At 36.9% G+C, this 27849-nt stretch overlaps 1 protein-coding gene across 1 annotated transcript in view; it reads left to right on the top strand.

Moving 5' to 3' along the window:
- The first annotated feature begins 99 nt into the window (after window positions 1-99).
- The window catches only part of slc34a1a (solute carrier family 34 member 1a), a 31625-nt gene continuing 3875 nt past the window's right edge, over window positions 100-27849 (top strand). Inside the window, exons 1-11 of the mRNA XM_053481730.1 lie at window positions 100-210; window positions 2230-2296; window positions 3305-3472; window positions 3571-3714; window positions 9115-9258; window positions 14648-14759; window positions 16259-16454; window positions 21495-21581; window positions 25056-25155; window positions 25589-25756; window positions 27261-27377. Coding sequence (XP_053337705.1) covers window positions 100-210; window positions 2230-2296; window positions 3305-3472; window positions 3571-3714; window positions 9115-9258; window positions 14648-14759; window positions 16259-16454; window positions 21495-21581; window positions 25056-25155; window positions 25589-25756; window positions 27261-27377 — 1414 coding nt within the window. The remainder of the gene's footprint in view (window positions 211-2229; window positions 2297-3304; window positions 3473-3570; window positions 3715-9114; window positions 9259-14647; window positions 14760-16258; window positions 16455-21494; window positions 21582-25055; window positions 25156-25588; window positions 25757-27260; window positions 27378-27849) is intronic.

Here is a 27849-nt window from a genome sequence, read left to right on the forward strand (position 1 = left end):
CATTTTCATGCCTTGATACACATGTGGGCAGTCGATTATTTAGTTGCTGAGAACGCATCTCAGTTAATGAGTGAGAGAATTAAATGATACCCAGTTAACATGGTTGGAGCTTCTTTTATAAGTCTGGGAATCCCTTTACATTTAGGGTCTTCAGCTGAAAACACTTCTCACCTGCTGAGGAGAGAATTAACCCTCCGTCCTTTTATTAAGGTAAGATGCAATTAGATTTATTTATCCACCAACCCACAGTAAACCTAAAACACATGGTTTTAATGTTAATGGTTTTAATATTATATACCTACAAGTATAGATTTTCAGTATTATAATTAATGACATGCAGAATGAGGCACAATTTTTGGTTTAAATGCTGTTGTGAAGTAATGGAAGCTGTTATAAAGGATGTGAATAAAAAGGAATGTCAAATATATACTGTATGTAAATGTGGCAATAAATGAAGATTTTATTAAATGAAAATTGTCACAACAAAAGCAAATCATCAATGGGAAGCATATTAAAATAATAGATATTTTATATATAATGATGTATAGTAAATTTCCAATATGTAAAAAAGTAAGAAAAAACAGCACAATATGTAAGCTGGAGCTTATTAAAACACATAGCTTGCTTGTCATCATCATCATTATTATTATTATTATTATTATTATTATTAAGTTAATAAAATGGCAGTGTGTAGTTAAAAGGGAACATTTTCCCATCCTTTTAAATTCTCCCTCATGCCAAAAATGTTGCATATTGCACAAGTAAGAAGCAGACTTAAAACTAAATGCTAAATGGCCACTTCCAATTTCTTTATTGTAAAAAAAAAAAGAAAGAAAATCGCCTTTTTAGTGCGATCCAGGTTTATTTAAATATGTATGAGTATGAGAAGCTCTCTTACTGTGTTGCCTTGTAAAAGGTGGTTAAATGCATGAGTAGATTTGTACTGTACACAGTTTTTGTACAGAAAAAGGCTTTATTACAAGAATAGATGAGAAAAGAGCTCAGTACGTTACGCTTTATGTACAGTATGTACTGCATACATTGATATTCATTAATTTTATCCTGATCAGAGCCTTGGTGAATCTGGAGTCAATCTAAGGAACACTGAGTGGAATGCACACTGGAGGGCATCCCAGGGCACCATGCATTCAGACATACACACACACACACACACACTTATTTTAAACCTAGGAGCAATTTAGAGTTGCCAGTCCACATACCGGCATGTTTTTAAGTATAGAAGGAAACTTACAGACCATGCAATTTTAGTGCATCTTTAAGTTTTGGAACATTTTCAGATTAAGAGTCATTGCTGTTTTTACAGCATGTGCATTTTTCCTAGGTAGAGTAAATTGACACTGGTAAAATAAGACTATATGTGAATGTAGAAATGTGAGATGGCTGCGTGGGCTGAAAAGTTAGACCTGTTTTCAGTACAGCACCAGAGGTAAATTGATTATAAATGTAACATATCGAAGACATTTGTAGTTCTTGGCTCGACATTTGCCCTAAATACGTGAGATACTTAACAGTTTGTTTTAGATTTGTGATATTTTTTCTGACCTTGGAAACCACAGTAAGCAAGGCTGTAAGATATATGAGGTGTATTATAAGCTTAACCATAGCATCCGATCTGATTCCTTTAAAAATTATACAAAAATAAATTGCTTAAGCTTACCTACATTCTAAAGTTAAGGGGAAAAAATATGTGTACTGGGTCCACTGAAGTGCTGCTTTGGAGATCGTAATGCCTCCCAAACTGTAAATGAGTTTGAGTCTGTCACTGTAATTTGAATGGCATTCAGAACGTCTGCTTTTAAAAATGCATTAGCAAAGCCTCCTGCGCAACAGAATTTCCACAACCTTGACATGAAAAATGCATTTATTCTTAGAAACGCTGCTTCTGAATTGAAGTTAATGGCAGCGGAAGGTAGTTCAAGCAATTAACGGAGACTCTGCTTCTTCGGTGGCCATCTTAGTGGCGTCTTTGTTGTGTACAACATCTTACGCAAGCTGTCTTTTATGAAAGGTCACAGAGGAAAGAGACTTATTAAGTGCTGGATAATTGATCTTTTGTGAATAACAGCAGTCTACAGTTTTGCAAGGAACACTATGAATCCTCTTAGTATTAGTCTACATAGATTTTTTTTTACTTCATATCTGATAAATCCACATGACCACTGACTGTCTGTAAACATGATGCCATGCTGGTTTTTTTTTTTTTTTCAGGAAGCCATGTCCAGCCGGCCAATCAAATTCATATCGAGTAAGACAGGGCAAGGAGGAAACTACCATGGTATGCAAAAAAAAAAAAAAAAAAAAAATTTGGATCTTAGTTTTCTTTTGTAATGATTTGCTTGACATTTAATATTAAAATGCATTCACAATAAAATTTTAGTAGGATGTATTTTTGTTATAATTGATTTATTTATTTTATTTCTTCTTTAAAAAGAAGCTCTTTTTAATGATGAGTTTTTTATGTGTTAATAAATTAAAAATGTAAAAACATATTATGCAAGGGGCATTCAAGTCAAACCGGCACTTGTGATGAAATTTGTCCTGAAGGCATAATACTAATTAACATTTACAGAAGACTTCAAGCACAGTACGGTGATATGATTCTTAGCTGCAGTGGAACATTTTAATGTTGCAAACATTTTAAAGGAGGATATACAGTACAGTATGTCGACCCAAGCCACGGTGACTCATTCCCATGGATGTTCCAGTTCAGCGAGTGGAATGTCTGATCTTCGAAAATCGATGGGTAATCTTTCGCCACCGTGCATGAGAAACAGATTTGTCTGTTGGCACTGGACACGCACACATTCAAAAACATCACTTGCACATACACCCATACAGTCCTGACCTTGCTCCAAGCCATTTCCACCTGTTTGGGCCATTTAAGGAGTTCCTGGGAGGCCAGTGTTTCAGACATTAAGCAGGCAGTTTGATCATGAAATACTTGGGAAAGTGCATTAATGTGGCAGGGAATTATATAGAAAAAGAAAGGGAGATTTTTCTCTCATAACTGTGTTTTGTTATTTTACACAATCAAATGTCCCGGTTTGACTTAAAATCCCCCTCCATTAATTACTACCAAACTACACGTAGTACATTAATAGCTACTGTACTTCTGGTTATAGTTTAGCCAACATACTTACTAACATCTACCACTTTACCAGATAAGTGCTGTGATTTAATTGGGAAAAAAAGTCTCATGTGACTCTCTCAGCTGGGTAACTATAAGTAAAAGTGTCATTTTATGTCACAACCTTATTTCTTCCGTCCATGCTTGTTTATTTAGGGATGAACCTCCACACCCACAGAGTGTGTGACTGCATGGTGTCTGACTCAGCTCTGTGTGAAGAGTCCGGCTTCGGCTCCACTGTGGATCTTATCAGCAGCTGTTCTCACACACAATGCACCAGAATTCACTGTCCTGCCTACAAACCATGCCTCCCAAAAGACCCGGGTGTGTGTTTGTGTGTATCATCTTTTATGTCTACAATATCTTTGCCCCCTCTAGTAATATAAACTTATTTCAGAAAATCATCTTTTCTACTCTTGCAGAGCCAAGCGAGGATCCCAGGAAAGGGAGGGAAAGAATGAAATCAGTTTTCAATGGTGTGCTGAAGATCCTGCTCCTCTTTTTCCTTCTCTACTGCTTTGTTTGCTCCTTGGACACATTGAGCTCTGCTTTTCAACTGGCCGGGGGTAAGGGTTCATCCCTTTAACTATCTATTGCAAGAACAGATTTTAAACTTAAAATGTGTTAGAAAGTCAGATCTTATCCAGAAAGGTCAGGAGTGGGTGCAGGCTTTCATTCCAACCAAGCAGAAGTCACAACTGTAGTGTATGAAGGGCCCCCCAGACAACATTCACATTAATAACATAAATACTTGGTTGCATTGCTACCATCATTGATCACTTCCATATCTTACAGTAGCTAGCTAGTTGGTACCATTGCAATCCTGTATAATGCAGGTAGTCTACACAACTGAACTTGGGCATACTACATGCATACCAAAAAAAAAAAAAAAAAGGTTTACATCTGTTCCAAAACATGATAATCATAATCCTGTTATAAAACAACATTGTTATTGGCCTTGAAAGACAAATCAAATGGATAAATTATAACAAATCACACCTTTTTTTTTTTTTTACTCCGTTTGTTAGCTAGTTAGTGAGCTGTTCCAGGGTGGGACCTGTTGCCCAGGTAACTGTCAATCAATTTGGTGCGCTAACCAATCTGTAGTTTCATAATAACCTGGCAATCGCTTCTGTTGGACTGGTGCAATTGTTTTGTCTCTATCCTTCTTACTTGGCATGTAGCTCAGTCATAAAATAGTATGATTGACACCATAAACAATTGTGTTTAGATTAGATAGATAGATAGATAGATAGATAGATAGATAGATAGATAGATAATACTTTATTGATTCAGAAGGAAATTCCAGATTAGAAAATCAATGCAGTTTTGTTTGTTCGTAATGACTTTCTGTTTAATATGTAGAGATTGAAACTACAAGTTTTGCAAAAAAATATTGTTAGTAGAAGTAAAAATGATCACATACGGAAAATATTCAAGTAAAGTACAAATAAAGAAAAAAGTAATGGAGTAGTTACTTCATGACTTGCCACCTTTGCTGTTAATGATGTAGTTGTGTGGGTCCGATGGATTCTACATAATCCAGCTAAAACAGTGTCAAAATTGAGGTGGAATTAATAATAATAATAATAATAATAATAATAATAATTATTATTATTATTAATATTATTATCAAATTCATCCATCCATCTTGGAACCTCTGTAGTCCAGCTGGGGACCATGGAGGCCAGTGGTGACCACTGTATTTTTTCTCATTTTTATGACTGTGGTGGGACCTCCGGTCAACATTCACATACACTTTCACACAAAATGGGCAATTTGGGAACGTAAATTAGCCTAATCTACAAGTCTTTGGACTATGGGAGTAGACACGAATACCTAGAGGAAGTTAAATGTTCCAGATGTTATTAGCATGTGTACTAGCTAAACACCGAGTTTCATCCTTGTCACTTTACAAGTTTATAAGACGAAAAGAAAGAAATCCCATTTAGATTCTTTGGTAATTATATGGTAAACACACACACACACACACACGCACACACTGTGTGTTACTCTCAATGTGTGTCTGTTACTTTCAATGCTGTTACTAATTTAGGCGCAAAATGCAGGTCTTGCCAGCAAAGAAAGCTTGTAAAAAGGAAACTGTTGCTTGGGAAGGGAAACAATTTTCAAGTCAAGACAAATTGTACACATAGGAATGGAATGTCAGTCACTCAGAACCACGGTGCAACACATAACAATACACAGGATGACATAAAGTCCAAATGCATGACAGTCTGAGACGAGTGCAACAAAGAGCAATAAATACCCTGGGCCATAAATACACAGGCATAGGTGGCACCACAATTGTTGAGTCATCCCTTTTTGTATACGGTCTAGTTCTGCATTTTTAAAAAGTTGGATACAACCAAACCTATACAATATACAGTAGCAATATACAAGGGTAGCCAAAACTTTCAGCAATAAATCACATCCGATACCATCTCATAAAAAAACACAAGAAGACTTTGACTCATTAATAATTCCTTATAAATTGTTCAGAATTAAATCTGAACTATCAGTGATCTTTTATTAACAAAGCTAACTAGCCCCTAATACATGCCTGATCAAGAAAGCTTTCCATTTAACACTACTTAAAGCTACCAGGTGATGTCACTAATCAATTCGGGCTTGTCTAGCCGAAGGTTGTGCTAATTTTGTTACGTGGCGCGGTATGGAGAGCGCTCGATCTCCCAGGTTCTTAATACCGAGCCTGGTGGTCACCTTGGGTGAGTTTATGGGGAGGAATAAGGTGCGTGATGTATGCCGGTTTGGTATGAGCCTGCGATGCGGTTAAACATTCCAGTAGCCCTAAGGGGCAGTAGAAAAGGGGTACTGGGGCAGGAGGCGCTGGAACTGGGGGTTGGGCGCCTTTAAGACAGCTTAGGGCGCACTGACATCCCCAGTTAGAAACAGAGCGGGTCGGCCAGTTAATGCGAGGGTTGTGACGTTGAAGCCAGGGAAAACCCTGAGCACTACTCTCTGTTCAGGTACCCAGATTACCAGAAACAAGATTCGCTCAGAGTGACGTCCGAGCCGTAGTATGACTGGGGCGGTCCTATGTGTCAAGCACCCCAACTTAATTGGCTGGCCAGCCAGGGAGACTAACGGGATGGTGAAAGGGAGAGGGCAAACTGAAATGCCCAGTGCCGCGGCTAGTCTCCCGTCAATAAAATTTCCGTGGCTCAATGATCACCTCTGTTCGGCTCTCCGGGTCCTGGTCCCTGAGAGCGTGACTGGAAGATAGAGCCCTGCATGACGGGGTCTTGACTTTTGTGTCGTACCTGACCGCCCCCTACTGGGGTGACCCTGTCTGTGGTTTGCTGCGCCACAGGCAACGCCTGGTGACGCCTATCTGCATGGGCTCTCCCATATCCACCAGATCTAGCTCTTCTTCAGGGTTAAAATCAGGTATGGGATATGAAGCATCAGGGTCTGTCTCCATGAGCGGAGGTGAGGGTTCGCGCCTACGGTTTACCCTGGGGAGCGACCGGCTTGCCACTTGGTACGGCTTTTGTGGGGTAGAGGAGGTGTTTCCTGCCTGGAGCCACCTGACGCTCATAAAGGCGGTTATCCACCGCCTTTAATTATATTAAATTCCTCCAGATCCTGTGGCGGATCATGTATGGCTAGCTCATCCTTCAGCCGCTCGGAAAGCCCTTGAGTATACGCAGCCATAAGGTTTGCGTCATTTCACCCCGAGCTGGCTGCCCGGGTACGAAACTCGACTGTGTAATCAGCTACTGATCGCCCTTTGTGACGAATTGAAAGGAGGGGCGACACTACACTGCTCGCTGTATGCAGATGGTGGAAAGTGGCCCTAAGTGACTCAACAAAGGCAGTTAGGGTGGCGTGTCAGAGAGGAGGTGCTGCCACACTGCAGTAGCCCACTCTATTGTAGTGCTTTTCTTGTGAGCAGAGACACCATAAATGCAACCTTCACCCGTTCAGATGGAAATTGTGAAGGTTGCAGCTCGAATATCAGTGAGCACTGCAGGACGAAGGCATTAAACCTCTCTGACTCGCCCGCATACATAAGTTGAGTTTCGGCCACCAGATGGACCACCGATTCGACTCGCGGCCAGATGGAGACCTGGAAGTAGTGCGCGCCTCAAGCTGGCCAAAAAGTAACTCAAGGCGCTTATTAATCACACGCATTTCCAAAATTAACGTGGTTAGTGCTTCCTCATGCCTATCAAGCACTCTAGCCTGATCCTCAACTATTTCTTGCATCCTCTCCAAGCCTGCGGGCTCTTTACTTGGTGCGAATATTCTGTTACGTGGCGCGGTATGTTAGTCCGCTGTCTGCAAATGGACGGGGCTCTGGAAAACAAAACAAAATCTATATCCTCCCAGGGCATTTGCCCTTACCAAGGATTTATGGGAGAGAGAGGGGTTGCGTGACGCTCTCTCTCTCTCACTTGCCAGCATCTTTAGGAGGCAGAGGCTGGGGCTTTGCGTCTGTCTCTTCTCTTTCTTTGCGCGCTTGTCTTTGTCTTGACTTTGACTTTTCTTGTCTTTGATCTTTGGCCCTAATACCTAATATTCGCAAGAAGTGCGGAGGTATCAGGACCCTTATATTGACACACTGCCAGGTGCGCCTCGTTCAGGCTGATTGCCTAACGGCGGCATTGCCTGGCAACCGTGTGTATAAATGGCTGCGCCTTTACCTGTTCAGAACTCCGCGTGTTAGCAGCCTGCAGATCTGCCTGCTCTGATCAGTTCAACAGTCCCCCCCCCGCGCGCGAGCCGCATCGTTACAAATTACTATCAGCTAATTTAGTTAATATGTGGCAGGACTTCTGAAGCTGGGAAGTCCACCTTTGCATAAAAACAAGAGATTGTGAACTTCACTAACTCCCTTGCTTATTTTCTATACCGCTTTATCTTTGTTTACAGGGTCGCAGGGACCCTGAAGCCTATTTCAGTACATACTGGGGTACACCCCGGACAGGGAGCCACTCCATCCCAGGGCATACACATTATGGGCAATTTGGGAACACCAATTAGCTTCTATGTATTCTATCAATTGCGTGTCTTTTGACTGTGAGAGAAAACCAAAGCACCCGAATAAAATCTCACCAAGCATTGTGAGAACATGCAAACTCCATGAACACAGATCCGAGGCAGGAATCGAACCTGAACCCTGGAGGTGCAAGGAGACTGTGCCTACCACTAAGCCACCGTGTTGCCTAGAACTGTAAACTTCTGTGGCAAATTTCTGTACATGAACTTCAGGAAGCCATCAAGCAGGCATGAATTGAACAAGTGACACCAGAACACAGCAGACATCCTTTTGATTCTATGCCCAGACGGATCCAGCAGCTTTTGACAAATAAAAGACTAAAAAATGATCATTGCATACCTATTTAATTGCAGAAAATAACACATTTTTCTCATTATCGTGATTGTCATGATTTAATATATTTTTTTATGTCATTAAAACATGGAATTTCATTTATTTTGTCTCAGTACTTTTGAACACTGAAGTAAAGGCTTGTACAATAAATGTTTATCTCAAACTTCATATTTCTTCTTTGTGGTAATGTGATGGAAACAAATTTCAAAAAGGAACAGCAGTACTCTTTTTTAAAAAGTCTGTGGAATTGCTTAGGTAAAGTATAATACTGCTTGTTAAAGAAATGTATTAGACTCCTGAATAACCCCGTTGTTGGGGGTTCAAATCCCAACAGTGGCACAGGTTTCTATGTGGGGTGGATGGTGTTCCCCTTTTTCTTGTCAATCACAAATATCATAGCCAGTTATGGGTATTCCTTCTGAATAGGTTGCCATGTGTTAAGAAGTCTTGGCATGTTTAGGCTTCTCCCTTCTTTGCTGGTAGTTTGCCTGGTACAGTAAGACCTGCATGGTATGTGGGGTCTGTCAGGAGATTTTTTATTTGTTAGTCATTTATGTGCTGAAATTAATCTAAACCTAGAGCCAAACCTTCTGTTAAATGCATGCAGGTAAGGTGGCTGGAAATATCTTCCAGGACAATGTAATCCTGTCGAACCCGGTGGCTGGCTTGGTGGTTGGCATTCTGGTCACAGTACTGGTGCAGAGCTCGAGCACTGCCACTTCCATCATCGTCAGCCTCGTCTCATCTGGATGTGAGTATTAAACCCAGAACAGAACATTTTTATTTTTGAAAGCCCTTGTGTAAATAGCATCCCATGCTACGCTCTGAAATATAAGAGCTCTTCATTCCCGTCTGGCTTTCTGACGCGAAAAAAATTGAGAACACTCTGACCAGAATCAATAAATTCTTAATCTAACCTTTATTCATTGATTCTGGTCAGTGTGCACTCTCGGTTGTGTCAAAAGCCTGAATCACAATGAAGAGCTCTTATCTTTAATAATAGAGTAAGGATGCAACTAACTCAGCATGACATCAAATTATTGAGTAAATAAAAGTTTTGTTGGATAACTTTGCAAGCATCCTGCACTAATTCAAGTCTCCAGAATTTAATATTGAGGCTCAAATAATAACAATAATAAAGAAAACAGTTGTGTCAAGAATGAATGAAATGGTTTACACAATGTTACTTACAAACTCTTCTAATTACGCACTAACAGAATTAATAAATCATAAGTGTGCTTTTATTATTATTTTTTCTTAAACTGGCTAGTTATAAACTAGCTGGCATAACAAAACTCTTTCCCATTGTTTCTTTTCTTCATTTCCACAGAATTTGGGTTATTTGTGAGAATATGATGTAATGATATTTGCATAGAGGAATGCGTCCATCAATTTAAAAGGCCTTTTTGCTGTGGTTTGCTGTGGTTATTTGGAAAAAAAAAAAAATTCTATTGCTATACAATTGTGTTTAAAATAATAGCAGTGTGTTGAAAAAAGTGAGTAAAGCTCCATATTCATATAATAAGTTTAAATTCATTTAAATTACACAAATGCATTGGACACCCTGCACGTTTTATTCTGAATCACAACATGAAAAAAAAAATTGCTAAATGAATTATTAGTTTAATGTAAGTGAAGAAAAACAAATATTAGTCTGTTCAAAATAACAGCAGTGTGGAGTTCAATTAGAGAGGTAAATTATTCTGTGAAAAACAGGTGTCAAACAAGTTCCCCTTATTTAAGGATAAATGCAGGAAAGTTTGTCCTGTGCATTTTCCTCTAAAAATCAAAGTAAAATGGGTTGTCCAGGCACTGTTCAGAAGAACAGCGTAATTTGATTCAAAAGTTGATTAGAGATTGGAAAACATACAAAGAAGTGCAGAAAATGATAAGCTGCTCTGCTAAAATGATACCAAATTTTTTTTTAAATGGAGATCAAAACCATAAAGACGTGAAAGAAAACAGAAAACTACCATTTAAATAGATCGAAGAATAACAAAATTGACTCAACGAACATCTAAGGTTACCTGTTAGTACTGTTACTATTATAAGACGGCTATGTGAAGTCAAGCTATTAGCAAAAAGCCCCCGCAAAGTCCCATTGTTAAAAAAAAAGACATGTGCTGAAGAGGTTACAGTTTGCCAAAGGGGTTAGACAGGGAACTGGTGGAGCGAAAGACCGCGGAAGTGGTTGTGCAAGCTGTTTAAGAGATTTTTTCCCCTTTTCTGGAAGGACCACTTCCTTCTTTTCATTTAAACACTTCTCTTCAGTTTTCTTTACACACAACATTTTTGTCTTCACTATTCTTTTAATGCAACTTCTGTTCTCTGTTACAAACTCTTTTTCTTTTTTATGCATTATTTTCTTTTTCACACACTCTTCCCTATACCAGAGTGCCTCGCTCTATACCTGATGCAACCTAAATGATCGCACACCGCGTACTGAATTTAGGAGACATATGTAGGCATGTGCTCAGGTGCCTCTGATTGCCTCTACAGCCATGTTGCCTAGCAACCATGCTTACGGGTGGTTGTGGGTCTGCCCGCTTGGAAATCCGCAATGTAGCTGACCACGGGTTTCCTCACAGCGTTACGCCGATTGACATTTACAGAAGACTTTAAACGCAGTACGGTGATGAGACTCTTAGTGGTTGAATGATTGGTGCAAACATTTTAAAGAAGGCCATACATCCATGAATGTCCTCACCAGAGGTGGCTCGGAGCCCACTGCAGTCATTCTTGTGAACATGCAGTGAGTGGAACGTGTAATGCCTAAAAAAATTGACTGATATCTTGTCGCCAATCATTCATGAACACAACTTGCACATTACAGGAACTCGACTTGCCAGATCCTCCATACAGTCCTGACCTCGCTCTAAGCCATTTCCACATGTTTAAGCCATCAAATAAGTTCCTAGGAGGCCTATGTTTTAGACTTGATGCAGACAGTCTAATCATGCCTCCAGTGTATTGCGGAAAAGTTTTTTTCCTGATGGTATTCGATCACAAGTGAAACGCTGGGATAAGTGCATTAGTGTAGCAGGGGAATGAAGATTTTATTTTCATAACTATGTTCTGTTCTTTTGCTCAATCAAAAGTTCCAGTTTGACCCGAACGCTAATCATAGGGTTTGTTGTTACGGGAAAACAATAAGCTTTACTTAACCACTTAATTAAATTTATGTTTTTGTCTTTTTAATATCCTTATGTTATTATATTATATGATATTATATTATATTATATTATATTATATTATATTATATTATATTATATATACACTACCATTCAAAAGTTTGGGGTCACTTTCTAACTCCGTTATGAAATATGGTTATTTCTTTCTACATTGTAAATGAATGCTGAAGGCGTCCAAAAAATGCATTAATCTCATTTGAACAGTTAATTGTGAGATGTGTCTGCTACTTCTGCTCTGTAAAGACTTCATAACGCCTCTAATCTGAGGTGCTGTTAATTGGTCATTTTTCAGACTGATAACTCTAAATGAACTTCTCGTCTGCGGCAGAGGTACAGTGGTGTGAAAAACTATTTGCCCCCTTTCTGATTTCTTATTCTTTTGCATGTTTGTCCCACAAAATGTTTCTGATCATTAAACACATTTAACTATTAGTCAAAGATAACACAAGTAAACACAAAATGCAGTTTTTAAATGATGGTTTTAATTATTTATGGAGAAAAAAAATCCAAACCTACATGGCCCTGTGTGAAAAAGTAATTGCCCCCTGAACCTAATAACTGGTTGGGCCACCCTTAGCAGCAATAACTGCAATCAAGCGTTTGCGATAACTTGCAACGAGTCTTTTACAGCGCTCTGGAGGAATTTTGGCCCACTCATCTTTGCAGAATTGTTGTAATTCAGCTTTATTTGAGGGTTTTCTAGCATAAACTGCCTTTTTAAGGTCATGCCACAACATCTCAATAGGATTCAGGTCAGGACTTTGACTAGGCCACTCCAAAGTCTTCATTTTGTTTTTCTTCAGCCATTCAGAGGTGGATTTGCTGGTGTGTTTTGGGTCATTGTCCTGCTGCAGCACCCAAGATCGCTTCAGCTTGAGTTGACGAACAGATGGCCGGACATTCTCCTTCAGGATTTTTTGGTAGACAGTAAAATTCATGGTTCCATCTATCACAGCAAGCCTTCCAGGTCCTGAAGCAGCAAAACAACCCCAGACCATCACACTATGGTTTCTTATGGTGGAGTCGTGAACACTGACCTTAATTGAGGCAAGTGAGGCCTGCAGTTCTTTAGATGTTGTCCTGGGGTCTTTTGTGGCCTCTCGGATGAGTTGTCTCTGCGCTCTTGGGGTAATTTTGGTCGGCCGGCCACTCCTGGGAAGGTTCACCACTGTTCCATGTTTTTGCCATTTGTGGATAATGGCTCTCACTGTGGTTCGCTGGAGTCCCAAAGCTTTAGAAATGGCTTTATAACCTTTACCAGACTGATAGATCTCAATTACTTTTGTTCTCATTTGTTCCTGAATTTCTTTGGATCTTGGCATGATGTCTAGCTTTTGAGGTGCTTTTGGTCTACTTCTCTGTGTCAGGTAGCTCCTATTTAAGTGATTTCTTGATTGAAACAGGTGTGGCAGTAATTAGGCCTGGGGGTGACTACAGAAATTGAACTCAGGTGTGATAAACCACAGTTAAGTTATTTTTAACAAGGGGGGGAATCACTTTTTCACACAGGGCCATGTAGATTTGGAGTTTTTTTTTTCTCCCTTAATAACGTAAACCTTTATTTAAAAACTGCATTTTGTGTTCAATTATGTTATCTTTGACTAATAGTTAATGGTTTTTGATGAGCAAAAACATTTAAGTGTGACAAACATGCAAAATAATAAGAAATCAGGAAGGGGGCAAATAGTTTTTCACACCACTGTAGGTTTTGGTCTCGCCCTCCTGGGATGGCATTCATGAGAGCCACGTTCATTATGGTGCTTGACGGATTTTGCAAATGCACTTGACAATACTGTTCTTACAAGAAGTATTACAGAAAGGCTGACCTCTGTGTCTTAAAATAACAACTAATTGTTGTTTTTGTTGTTTCATATGTAATTACCTAATTCCATATGTGTTATTTTAAAGTTTTGAAATCCCCAGTATTGTTGTAGAATGTAGAAAATAAATCACTAAACAAAAACAGAAATTTCCAAGTGACCCCAAACTTTTGAATGGTAGTGTATTTATAATACTATATTGTAGTTATTTAATGCAAAGCATTATCAAACTCTGTCATTTAATTATTTAAAAAAAAATAATACTTTGGGCATTTAACCCTTGCGTTGTCATTGTTTTCCTTTAAAAAATAACAATCACAAAATATGTATGACTCTCTGATGAACACAAAGCAGATGGCATCCTGGCATAAAAATCCACAAAGCAGTTGGAGTACAACAGGGGATAGCAGTTCAATACAACTAGTTTTTTCTTTTTGATTCAAATTAAATTCTTGCTAGTCATGCTTGACGGTAAGCTATATTTTCATGCACTGATTGTCGCATAAGCATATGAGCAATAAAAGCTCACCATAATAATTTTATGTTTTATTGAAGGTACTGACATGGGATTATGTCTACAAGGTGCCGAGAAAAGTTTTCAATAACACATTTACTGCAGAGAAATTAAAAATAGCTTAATGGTATAAAGCTTTTACATATGATGTCCAGACTTTGCTTCTTTCCCAGGGTTCAGAATCGCAGTTAATAAGTGGTGTGGTTCACCCCAAGCAATTTCAATCTATGCTGGGTTAAAATGCTAATGCTGCCCCTGATTGAGTAGCAGAAAAAGTGTAATTACAGAAAATTACTGATGCTGAAGCTGTAGTTGATGATTTTAGGGACAGGCTCAGTCCGGGAAAGGGTAGGGCTTCAGGGCAGCAGTACGAACCTATTGTCTAGGAAAATCATCAGCCTTGAATTTAATCATCATAAACGCAGAAACAGCAAAAATGAGATTTGTATTTAAAAGGCTGAAGTTCTTGAATTGCCTGGTTTTTATCCTGTCAATTCTGACTGTTTCAGAGGCTATAATCTCTCTGTCATTTATAGACAATTCAATTATGTTCATTTTTCAATTGACTAAATGCTTTTGAACAGACTCGTGTGTGTGTGTGTGTGTGTGTTATAGTGTTGGAAGTGAAGTCTGCTGTCCCTATAATAATGGGCTCGAACATTGGCACATCCGTCACCAACACCATTGTTGCTTTGATGCAGGCTGGAGAGAGGAATGAATTTAAACGGTATGGATGTGAGGCAAACATCTCCAACTCAATATAATGCCATGATTCACTAGTCTTTATCCTCATTATCGTCACCATGATCATCATCAGCACCACCGTCATCACCATTAGCCTCACTGTTTGCGTTGGAGAAAGAAGTACGTAGCTCTACATAATAGCGCAGTTCCTGACTTCATAGAGCACTCATAGACTTTGGATTTAAGAGCATATTACTGACAAGTTCTTAAATATGTGACCAAGTTATATTTATATATATATAGATAGATAGATAGATAGATAGATAGTATTATTTTGGAGGTGAAACTTTGGTCTCTCTAATGTGCACCATCCAGCAATCAGGTTGTACTATAAGAGCAAGAAGAGGGTACTTGGGTTCTAGGGGTTCTTATCTACGTAACAGTATTCAGGATCTGCTACAAATCCTGGTTTTCTAGAACACTTGACCTATAAAAAAATAAGACTATTTGTACACAAAAGCAATATCAAGGTTCTGGAATCACCTAATAATACCAATACACTGTTTTTTTTAGAATTCTCAGATACAGAACAATACTGTAGTTCTAAAATTCCCAGCTAATAATTGACACCAGGAATATTGAATTCTAATGTGGGTTGAGATTTTTTTAATGCACAGACCAATACAAGTATTTTGGAATTCTTAGGTACAGACCAATACGCAAGTTCTAGAATTCTCCACTATGAACTCACACTACAGTTATATAAACTAATCCAAGTTTGTTTCTCAGAAAAAGAAAATGTATTTGCTACCAATCAGCACATATCCTATCCATAGACCAATAAGTGGGTTCTAGAATGTTCAACTATGGCACAATGTTAATAAAACCTGTAGACAGAACTTGGTACACAACAATAATTTGGTTTAAAAATATTTAAAAATTATCCTGTATCCAAGTTCTAGACTTTTCAGTCATGAAACAAGGTTGCAAATTCTAAAATTCACTGCTGTAATAATCTTAGCTGATAATTATTAAACACTTCTCTTCAATTTTCTTTACACACAATGTTTTTTTTTTTTTTTTTTAGTTATGGTAACCCATGGTAAAAGAGCTCTCTACTCAAAAACAACAAAGTTTCTATAATTGTGTGGACAGGCTAATATTTACTGCTTTTGAAATTCGTTTTTAAATCCTTTGCTGTAATTATCTTAGCTGATAGTTGTAGAATTATCAGCCTTAGAACAACATTAGGGTTTTGAAACCTAAACCTGCAACACGGAGGTTCTAGAAGTATCATATCCAGAGCAACTCAAATCCAAAGCAACACTAAGGCTCTGGAAACTTCAGGTACAGGGTGATATTCCTATTCTAGTATAGCTGGGTCTATGTTTGTTAAATTGTTATTTGCCAGGGCTTTGTAGGAAACACTACGATCAAAAGCAAATACTATACTATACTGCTACTGTATGTCTACTACTTTCTCTCTGGTCATGTATTTTTCTTTTCCCTTCCTGTCCCTGGTGTACATGTATGTATGTGCAGGGCATTTGCTGGAGCTACAATCCATGATTGCTTTAACTGGCTCTCGGTGCTGGTGTTGCTGCCTTTGGAGGTAGCCACAGGTTTGATCAGCATTTTGGCCCACGTCACTGTATCCAGCTTCAACATGCAGAGTGGCAAGGAAGCTCCAGAGCTACTCAAGGTCATCACTGATCCTGTTACAAAGCTTATCATACAGGTGGGTGGAAACGACCTTGAGCAGGTTCTCTGAACTGTGATGATATTCAGTACATATTGTGTTATATATTGATTTTATACAACAGCCCTATTAAAAAGAAATTAATTAAAGAGTAACTAACATTTCAGGCTGAATGTATTGGAAACATACAGGGCTAAATGTATTGGTTTATTGTTGCTCAGTCAACAGCAATCACTGCCAAAGTAGCTACTGCTGGACAGAAAAATACTTGTTGCCACATCGACTGACTGACAGATCATAGTAAACTCAGTAATGGTTTCAGTGTAATGCACTTTCTCTAGAATTAGAATTTTACATAGCGGAGTGATGCACACTGAAAACTTTCCACTGGTTTAAATTTTTCGTACATTGTTTGTCCTTCAGGACAGAGGGCTTTGCAGTTTCTCTGTGATTTAATGTAATTTAATTTTATTCATATAGCGCTTTCAACAACTCAACTTTAATGCCCCAAACTATAATATCCAGTATAAAACATATTTGGTCCTTGTAGCTTAGTAGCTTTTGTTTCAATACCTTGTTCTAATTTTGGAAGTTGGTTGTATATATTATGAGGTAAGTAAACATTTTTTTGTGGATGTTGATTTGTTGGAAGCAGAGAAAATGGGATGATTTGAGTGACACTAAAAAAACTCTTTTTTTCCTCCTCTTTCTCCTGATAATGTCTCTTCTTCTTTCTCGATTTTTTCCTATGAAAATATATTCACAAAATGCTTTGACTAAACATATATGGTTTTAGACTAGACCTAAACACTAAGACTGTGTCTGACTCCTGAAAGTTGGAAAGTTGTTGCATAACTGTACGGCTTTGTAGGACTTTGTCAGAGCTTTGTAATTTCTGACCCTGCAGTAACCATTATTACTCAAGATAACAACAAATAGCCTGCACCTTTGAATCAAAGGTAAGCTGGTAAGGTTATAAAAGACAAAGTGTGAGGTTACTTCTGGTTCTAGTAGGGACTTTGTCTGCTGCATTCTATAGTGAATGGAGTTAGTTTATGCATCTATTGGAACATCCAGACAGTAAGGATTTACAATAACTTAACCTAGCAAACAATAGCAGGAACTGTTTTTTTTTCTAGATGGTGTAGTGACATTATATTTCATAGCATTTTTATCTGAGATGAAAGAGGCTATCCTAGTAATATTACCTACATGAGTATCAAATGAAAGCCTGGAATCAATAATTACACCAAGGTCTTTTCCCAAAGCAAAATTTTGATGCTCAGAATAAGCTGATTTCTTGTCTGATAAGACTGAATTGAGCTCTCATTACAAGCTCAACTTTGTCTTTTCTATTTCTCCTAAACCTCACTTAAGAAAAAAAGAGACCTAACTGAGACACAAAGCGAGACATACCTTTGAGAAACATTTGAGAAATCTAAAATATACATGAGAAACAGAAATGCATTTGAAAGAGAAGGAAATAAGCCATATATAAGACCATAATGATATGAATAGTAAATATAAATGAGATGCATGAAACAAATGAGAAATACTATAGTTTTATTGAACATATTAAAAATCCTCATTTACATTTAGGAGACGCTCTTATCCAGAGCGACTTACAATTTTATCTCATTACACATGTGAGCAGTTGAGGGTTAAGGGCCTTGCTCAGATGGCAACTTGGTGGTTGTGGGGTTTGAACCCGGGATCTGCCAAACCGTAGTCCAATGCCTTAACCACTGAGCTACCCCTGGCCTCATGAAAAATCTGGACACTAAATGATATACACTCAACTCAAAGTATGATTTATACAGGAGTTACACAAAGGCCACAGCATTGTGACAATCTTCCAGTGAAAAGAATCAGTCAAAAAGGAGATAAAATCTTTTTAAGAACTTTGGTTGCTTGCTGTATGTAAGGGCTACAACAACGGGCCAATTCTTTCTCACCGGCTACATCAGTCTTCTCTTATAGTGGATGGCCAACAAGTTTGTCTAAACTCTAAAACTCCTGGAATTGCTTAGTATCTAATGGAACAAATATATATATATATATATATATATATATATATATATATATATATATATATATATATATATATATATATACTCGGCAAAAAAAGAAACATCCCCTGACATTCAACTGTTTTTACTTTCAGTAAAGTTAATGTGTAAATATTTGTATGAACACTAAAAGAGTCGACACCATAAGACATAAACTAAAAATGTTTCACAATGTGTCCCTGAATGAAGGGAGGCTCAAATCAAAAGTACCAGTCAGTATCTGGTGTGGCCACCAGCTGCTTGAAGTACTGCAGTGCATCTCCTCCTCATGGACTGCCTATTGCGGACAGTCTGAGCACGGATGGAGGGATTGTGTGTTCCTGGTGTGACTCGGGCAGTTGTTGTGGCCATCCTGTACCTGTCACTCAGGTCTGATATTCGGATGTACCGATCCTGTGCAGGTGTTGTTACACGTGGTCTTCCACTGCGAGGATGATCAGCTGTCCTTCCTGTCTCCCTGTAGCACTGTTAGGCGTCTCACAGTGCAGACATGGCAATTTACTGCCCTAGCCACATCAGCAGTCCTCATGCCTCCCTGCAGCATGCCTTATGCACGTTCACGCAGATGAGCAGGGACCCTGGGCATCTTTCTTTGGGTGTTTTTCACAGTCGGTAGACAAGTCTTAAGTGTCCTGCGTTTTTAGAACTGTGACCTTAAATGCCTACTTTCTGTAAGCTGTTAAGGTCTTAACGACCATTCCACAGGTGCATGTTAATTAATTGATTATGGTTAATTGAACATGCATGGAAAACATTGTTTAAACCCTTTACAATGAAGTTCTGTAAAGTTATTTGGATTTTTACAACATTATTGTTGAAATACACAGTCCTGAAAAAGGGCCGTTTCTTTTTTTGCTAAGTGTATATATATATATATATATATATATATATATATATATATATATATATATATATATGTATATATGAGCTGATAATGTGGTGCTGATGGAGACTCGGAACATTCTCCTGCATTCTTGGTCTCCTGATGCTTCTGAAAAAAACCCAGTTAAAGTAAAATGTTTATAATTCCCCCCCCAAAATAAATAAATAAATAAATAAATAAATTTCCACAAACAAATATATCGGTCTTTATTTATAGAAAATAATTAACTGATGTCTTTAAAGTTACATGTTCTGGTAACTACTGTTAAACACTAAACACTCTATAATAAAACTACTGGATGTCAAAAACTGATCATGCAGTAACATTAACTTTAAAGCCTAATAATAATAATACTGTAGCCAGCTGACTGATTTTTATCATTAAAAAAAAAAAAAAAAAAACGTTAATCTCACAAGTATTAATTACCTAGATATGCTAATCCACATGCCAAACGACCCACAGGTAGCATTTAAATTCCTTTTGCAATTTAAGAACAAACATAAATGTAAAGTTTAGCTAAGTATACCACAGTTATCGTTTTTTTACCACAGAATAATTAATTAATTATTATCATTTAAACATTTGCAGGCTTAGGAAATGTGTGGGAGAAATTGTGGGAAATTATGTCTTTATTAGATTCTTCATGTACTGTAGACTTAATTCCGGTGGCCATAAAAAAATGTTAAACATTTAGTCATAAATGTATAACCAAAAATAGGTTTGGTCTTAAATTATAAGAGCATACAGAAATCACTAAACACAAACATTATATTATTGCTTCACTTTTTAATAAAAAATGTTTTGTATATTGTATTTTAGTTCTTTATTAGTAATTCAGGTTTGTTGATGGTGGAGTCACTGGCCACTTTAATGGTGGAGTCACTGGCCACCCAAGGTGCCATCATGTCTGTGTTATCTTCTGGCGCTTCATTTCAGTTATAATTTAGTTTTGCTCCTTGTCTACGGAGACCCTGCCTGCACTCCACACCAAATGTACCTTATTCTAACCATTGTGCAGCAATAAGATTTGTACAGAATGTAAAGTAAGTTTGCCATTTGCCAGTTTAATTCCAATAAATTAAGGTGTACACATTTGTAAAAGGTTGGTTATGTTGATTAACTAGGGACACCTGGGTGTATTGTATAATCAAATAACTGGTGGTTGGATTTTTTTTTTTAAATAAACAAGCTAGATTTTGAAATAAAACATATATATATCACAAAGCAAATTTGTAATTGACTTTAGTTGTTACCAACCTACATATCTACATATCCTTATTTCAGAGATCCAACCTACTAACCCTCCCCTCCATCTTACCATATGTAAAGAGTAAGATAAAGTATTAAAAAAAAAAGTACTAAACACTCTTTGGTGTAGATGGCACTGTTTGTCAGAGAACCCTAGCCATTAAACCCCAAAGCATTTTTTGCTATTTTTTGCATTATGTTTTAATAAATACACTGTATACTGTATGAGTCAGGATTGTGAAATATAGAGTGAAATTTTTCCAGCAGAATATATTCTTCAATATAAAGAACCCAATTTTATTTCATTTTATCTATTTATACACACATGACTGAGCAAAAAAAAAAAAAAAAATGATCATATCAGAAAACACAAATGCTCAGTTTACAATGACTGTATACTTTATGTGTGGGAAACACTGCTTTGGGGAAACAAAAATATGTGAGTCGCACACAAGACAAATATGAACTATCTGTGTGATTTAAAGGGAATGAAACATATTTGAGAACATTGAGAAAAAACTAATGTTTTTTTTTTATTTTTACACATGTATTAAACTGCTATCTATGATCTAGCTATGTCAAAACATACAGCTGTGTGGTCATCCGCATAACAGAGAAAACTAACCATATTTATGTATAATTTTAACCTGAGATAGCTGGTTAAAAAGAAAAATAGCGGGTCTAAATCAATTCTTGTGGAATGTAATCATGTAGTCATGTGCATCATGATTTACATCTGTAAACTGATAAAAAAAAATCTGTCAAATAAGACCTTGGACAGAAAAGGGACATTCTGTATACATTATACTGTATAACTCATATGAATTTATTATTTAGATTAGTTTAAAAGTAACTCCTGTTGATGTGTGTGTCATCTAGCTGGATAAATCTGTGATCACTAGCATCGCTATGGGAAATGAGAGCATGAGGAACCATAGCCTGGTCAAAGTGTGGTGCAGCAAAATGGTAATGTCTCAGCTTTACTTTTACTCCGTAAATGGATTGACCACTCCTCATTTATTATTTACACCACCTGATATGTTTAATTTGCTCAACCCATTTCTCTTTCTCTGTCATCCATTTCATAAATACATATTCTCCTTGAATGTATTCCTTACTTACCAGTTTACTCCATCAAGCTCTTTTTTTTCTCCACATACTGTTTCTCAATTCCGTTTACTACTCACAATCAATATCTCTACAGACCCTGTCATTTATTTTACTCATTCCCTATTTACTCTATTACTTGTTTGACTCATCTGCTCCATATGCTACACCTTCACTTAACTTTATTTTTTTTTCCCTCTAAATATATTTTTTGACTTAAGGCAGCTATACATACGCCTTTTGATTTATATCTCAGTTATATATATTTTTTATTGTTCCCTGTATACCATATGTTTTAAAATTTCTTTCTCATCTATTTTTCATCCATTTTATCTATTTTCCAGTTATCCACTCTTAACTACTGATCACTTTTTTTGCAGTAATCAGTGGTTTTTAATCCCAGCTCTGTTATTACAAACACCAAACATTGTGATTTATCTAATCATATGAAACACAGAGTTATGAAGTTGCTAAAATTTGAGAGAAATGCAAAGCCTGAAGCACTACTTTCTTCTACTTATTCCCATTACTCACTTTTTATCCCACAAGGACACCATTTTAGCCCACACCCACTCTTCCCTGCTATTCAACAACTCCTTCTTAAGAGACTTTAGTACCATGTCTGGCTGTCTAGCACATATTCTTGGAAATCTTCCTACTTTTGACAGGTTCACGATCAATCTTAATGTTCAGTTGCAGGCATGGTCTGCACTTACCAATGAATGCCTTGGAGCATAATTAATATGTGTAAGAGCTTCTAACTTGTGCCTTTTTCGTAACATCAATACACTAAAAATAGCCAGTGAAGGTTCTTTTATATATATATATGGAGTCCAACATAGTTTAACCTTAATCCTGCAAACAAACTGTTCAGACTGTGACACTGTTTATTACATGTTTCAAAACAGGACCATCACTAAATCTTTTGCTCAGTTGGCGCCATCGTTTGTCTCTTATGACATTTTCAGTGTATGACTTTAATCATGAAGGTCGTGAAGACCTTAATCCTTCAAATATTTACACATTTCTTAAATAACCATAAAATTCCCTTTAACTTTACCCTAAAATTCCCTTTGTGTGCTATGCTAATATCTGTCAAGTATTAAGCAATGGAGCTTTTTGAAACTCCTTGATGGCAGGTTGAGCTGAATATTGAAGCTCTCTCAATTTTGTAGAATTCCTGGAAAAAATATTTATACTTATAATTTTTAATTCACGAGTCACTCTAGTCTGATTCTACAAAATAGAATATGAGTATTCTATTTTGCATAATACTATGCTTAATGGTAAAAACTATACCTTAATGGTGTTTAACGTGTTCTTTTGAGAACTATAAAACAGTAATTTTCCTATTCAATAAGACGTTCAATCAATGTTTTTTCAGTGACTATATATACTGTATATATCAAATGCATATGTTTGAACACTGCCTTAGGCTGCGTTTACACTGTCAGGTAAATGTGACCCAATTCAGATTTTTTGCTCATATGTGACACATATCGGATATGTTCTATGTCCGTGTAAACAGGAAAAAAACGCATGCATTCTGATATTTCGAGATCGGTTTCAGGCCTCCTTCATATGTGGAAATAAATCAGATATAAATCAGATATGTGCTAATGTGATTGTCGTGTAAACGGACAGATCGGATTTCCTGAGGCATTGTGTTCTGTACCCCATGAAAACGGTTTAATGACGTCATGTTATTCTCCAGTGGAAGCACATGTGGAATTATAACATCGCAGGTGACATGGAAAAGAAAAAGCTTTTAAGAAATTAGTATTTGGTAAATGAAGCATATGCGCAGGCTGCAATTATGCAGTTTTTTTCCCTCCTCCTTCGTTTTAAAACCATGGTGACGTTTCGTGAACTTTGCATATATCGCAGAGCGTCAAGCATACTTCACCTTCGTCTATCTTGGCTAGTGTGTAGCGCAAGAACCTCCCTTTAAGTATGCGCGATGTTTCAGATGGCATGCAAAGTGTAAACACGTGTATCGAATATGAGTCATAGTTGAAAGAACGTGTAAACAGACGGTCAATAAAATCAGATATAGGCAACAAATCAGAATTGGGCATCGAGACCAGCAGTGTAAACGTAGCCTTAGATTACAGTAAAACTATTTTGCAAAGATACATCTTTCAGGTTCAATAAACAAATATTTTAACACTTCTTCTAGCTGATAAACCTTTAACAAAATACAATCACACTAAAAACTGAATCTGCTTCCTGCTTTCAGTTTTCCAAGCTTAAAGAAATTAATTGCTTTAAAAAGATTAAAACCTGCACCATCATTGAATGTAAAGCTAAATAAGGTAATTTAACTCGCTATTTTCAGGATGGGTGGATAAAACATTTAGATTTTTTACAATATAAACATCAATTAAGACAAAATAATAAAACACATTTTAAATTACGCCATCTTCTAGTTTGATAATTCAAATACACTTTTTAATGTCTAATTATATTAATAAAATCACCATGCTTCAGTTGTTCGTGGTCTGCTTTTCTTTCTATAGAACCCTTGCACCAGACAGCCAATCACATCACTAATAAAAAATTGAGAGGCCTTGGGCTTCGTGAATTAAAAGACATTTTTTTGACTTTTAGGATCACCAAAATATTTAATTATTTACAGTATGTGTGCATATGCCTAATGACTTTTTTTTTTTTACCTTGTATGCATAATTTTAACCCTGTGTTTATATCACCCTAAACAAATTAAACCTTGTGCATCAAATTTGTGGGGTTTGTTCTGTTAAAGATGTATGTTGTACAACCCCCCCCCCAAAAAAAAAAAAAAATAAAATAAAAATAAAAATAAAATAAATAAATACAAATAAATATTTTTTTAAATAAAAATCATCAACTAATGTTTATGATGGCATGACCATGTTTCTGACCTCAACTGTACAAGCAGATGAGTTTAATAAATTAAATAGAATGCCCAGAAAGTCAACTTGTGTAACCTGAATCTAAATATGAGTAGGTTTCCCCAGTTAAATATTACCATAAAGTTAGGCCTTGAGTTATTAATTCTGGGTAAATATTTACTTAAATTATGGTTTGTCTGTTTAACTAGTTATATTTTAACAGTAAAGAAATAAAAAATCTCAAACGCACTGTCATCACTTTGTCATAATCACCCGTTTTAATTGTACTCGGTGTTCTTTTTGCTGTACTCTGCTGCTTGATCTTCTCTTGCACATTCAATCCTCTGCATTATAATCTTAATTATCGTATATGTAAAAAATGATATGCAGTGAAAGCATCTAATTTTAAATGTAAATGACACAGCCAATGCTTCATAATTATGTCTTTCTCTTTCTCTAGCTAACAGTAAATATGACAGTGAGTGTTCCTCAGAATTGTTCCTCAGTATTGAACTGTGGGAAGAATGGAGATTTCGGTGTACCAGTTAATGCAGAGAGATGTACGTACAGTATAAGTGAGCTGACCACAAATACAATACGGAAATGCATCCTTTTTTAAAATTCAGTCAATACATTATCATTTCTTACTTTTTTGTCTTTTAGCCATTCCATTATGTAAAGTTTTTCATGTTGTGAATTTCTGAGCAGGCTATCAATTGTTAAATAGGGTGTGATTAAAGCTTTATAATGTGAGGCCAGTCTAAGAGAGACCTTTGCCATTAACTGGCCTTCTTTTACGCTAATGGCTTTGGAGTTTAGCCAAACTCTCTTTTCCAAATGCATTTATCACTATTCATTTTGTGCTACTCTCTCCATCATGCTGAACCAGGGCACAGTTCCTGCTCTGTTTTAATTAATTTAGTATAGACTTTTCTCACAGTTTGTTTAGATAACTTCCACTCTTCTATCCTGTGTGTTTTTTTTTTACTCCAGGCTTCCACATGTTTGCTAACACCAAATTGTCTGATCTGTCTGTGGGTCTGATTCTGTTGGCTGGATCTCTGCTGGTGCTCTGTTCATGCCTCATCTTTATTGTCAAGGTCCTCAACTCGGTACTAAAGGGTCAAGTTGCCCGGGTCATTCAAATGGTCATTAACACAGGTATGATTTTAAAAAAATTATAATTTTTGCAATGGCAAAGACTTTCCTACAATAAAAAAAAGCATTTGCTTCATTTCTACTCTATTCCCAGGCATATTATATGATTGTATAAACATTTGGTTTTTAAATGTAATGATAATTCCAGACATGAATTTTGTCACCTCCAAGACAAATCACCTCCAAGACAAATCACACATTTCTAATAATGCACCGTAAAATATACCTTTCTATAAAGTATGATATGAGTTGATATGATAAAATTTGTGGTAAGTAAACATTTATTTATTCATTCTATTTTATTCTAGACTCTTTTGTAACTGTCCGAGGTAGACCTGTAAAATTTTTACCCAGTCGTTAGAAAAAAACTGCAGTGACTGGTCTTATTAATAGTAGCCCTTAAAGCTTACACCTTATTTCACTGTTTTTTTTTAATTATTATTATTATTATTTAATAAAACTTATATACAGTAGGGCTCAGGGCACATATCCTTTTTTCAGCACAATATGATGAACAAAATTTTAATTCATTTTAACCAAATCCACAAACATATGTCAAAAAATGTGTCACATAAAGCACTTTTAAGTAGCAAGTTACACACAATCATGTGTTTTTTATTGTTGTTTTTTGTTGTTTCTATGACCAAAAGAAATTGCAATAATATAGTCCACAATATATGAAGTGGACCTTCTATATGGCAGGAGAGAAGCTTAACAATGACCCACAGATGCATGTATCATATCATTCTGTGCAGGAGTTAGAGATATTTTTAAGCTAAAACATATTTGAGCCTTTTAGTTGAATTACAAGTAAAATGTAATTGTACAGCCTAATTGCCATCAAGTATGTGTGTGTGTTTACTTATTTGGGGCAGGCGAACATGAGTGTAATGGTTAGTCATTTACAAACTTTTCAGGAACTGTGGCCTCACAACTTTAGGGTCGAGTGTTTGAATCCTATCTTTGGGTCTGGTGGTAGAGTTTGACTACTCTTGTTTCCTCCTACAACCCAAAGACATGTAGATTGGGCATGAAATTTTCCAATTGAACCTTGTGCCCTGCAATGGATTGACACTTTTCCCCGAGTGCCCCAAATTCACTTTTTTGTTTGTTTGTTTTAACTAGACCTATTTTGGTAGCATGGTGGCTTAGTGGTTAGCACTGTCATCTTGCACCTCCAGGGTCCAGGTTCGAGTCCCATCTCAGGGTCTGTGTGCATGGAGTTTGCATGTTATTCACATGCTTAGTGACTTTCCTCTGGGTACTGAGGTTTGCCTCCATGGTACCTAGTTGGACTAGAAAGGTTCCTAGATGAATGAAGAGACCTGCTGTATTTTAGACCAAGTACGATATTTGACCACTAGGGGATGCCTCTCCTGCCTTCCTGCAAACTACTTTTGTGCCCAAAGGTGCAATATTTCTTCCCCAAATGTTGAAGGGTTCCCAGTCAAGACAAGATGTGTTAAATGAGAAAAAATTCACTCTATTAATTTTTTTATATGTGCAGATTTTCCATACCCCTTCGGCTGGTTGACAGGATACTTGGCCATGATTGTCGGGGCAGGAATGACTTTCTTGGTGCAGAGTAGTTCAGTCTTCACCTCTGCCATCACACCACTCATCGGTGAGCATTCTTACAGTACAGGAAAGGGTTTTCTCAATGTTAATTTTTAATACGGATGGTTCCACTGAAATCTTGTGATAGATAAGATAACATAAATCGATTTAGTTATCACTAAGGGATTCTGCTTAAATAAAATTTTACTGAAATTCAGGCCTGTTTTCTAATCAAGATGTGAAATCAATAAAAACAAACAGTGTTTCTTGGTGCATTGCTCAGTCTATTGCTTAATTAAAGTAAACCAAATCATGGAACACAAACAATGCCAAATTGATCTCTTTTCAACTGGTCTTCCCGTAATGGTAATTAGTAAATACTGTAAATAATCAAGAAAGCAGGGATAGTAATCATATATGGATCATTGGCCAGGACACAATTATTATGTAAAAAAAAAAAAAAAAAAATAGCTTCATAACCTTTTGTATGTCACTAGTGCAAATATCAAAACACCCCCAGGCATTATTTACAAAGAGTG

This window comes from Clarias gariepinus, chromosome 2 (assembly GCF_024256425.1).
Source record: "Clarias gariepinus isolate MV-2021 ecotype Netherlands chromosome 2, CGAR_prim_01v2, whole genome shotgun sequence".
Classification (NCBI taxonomy): Eukaryota; Metazoa; Chordata; class Actinopteri; order Siluriformes; family Clariidae; genus Clarias; species Clarias gariepinus.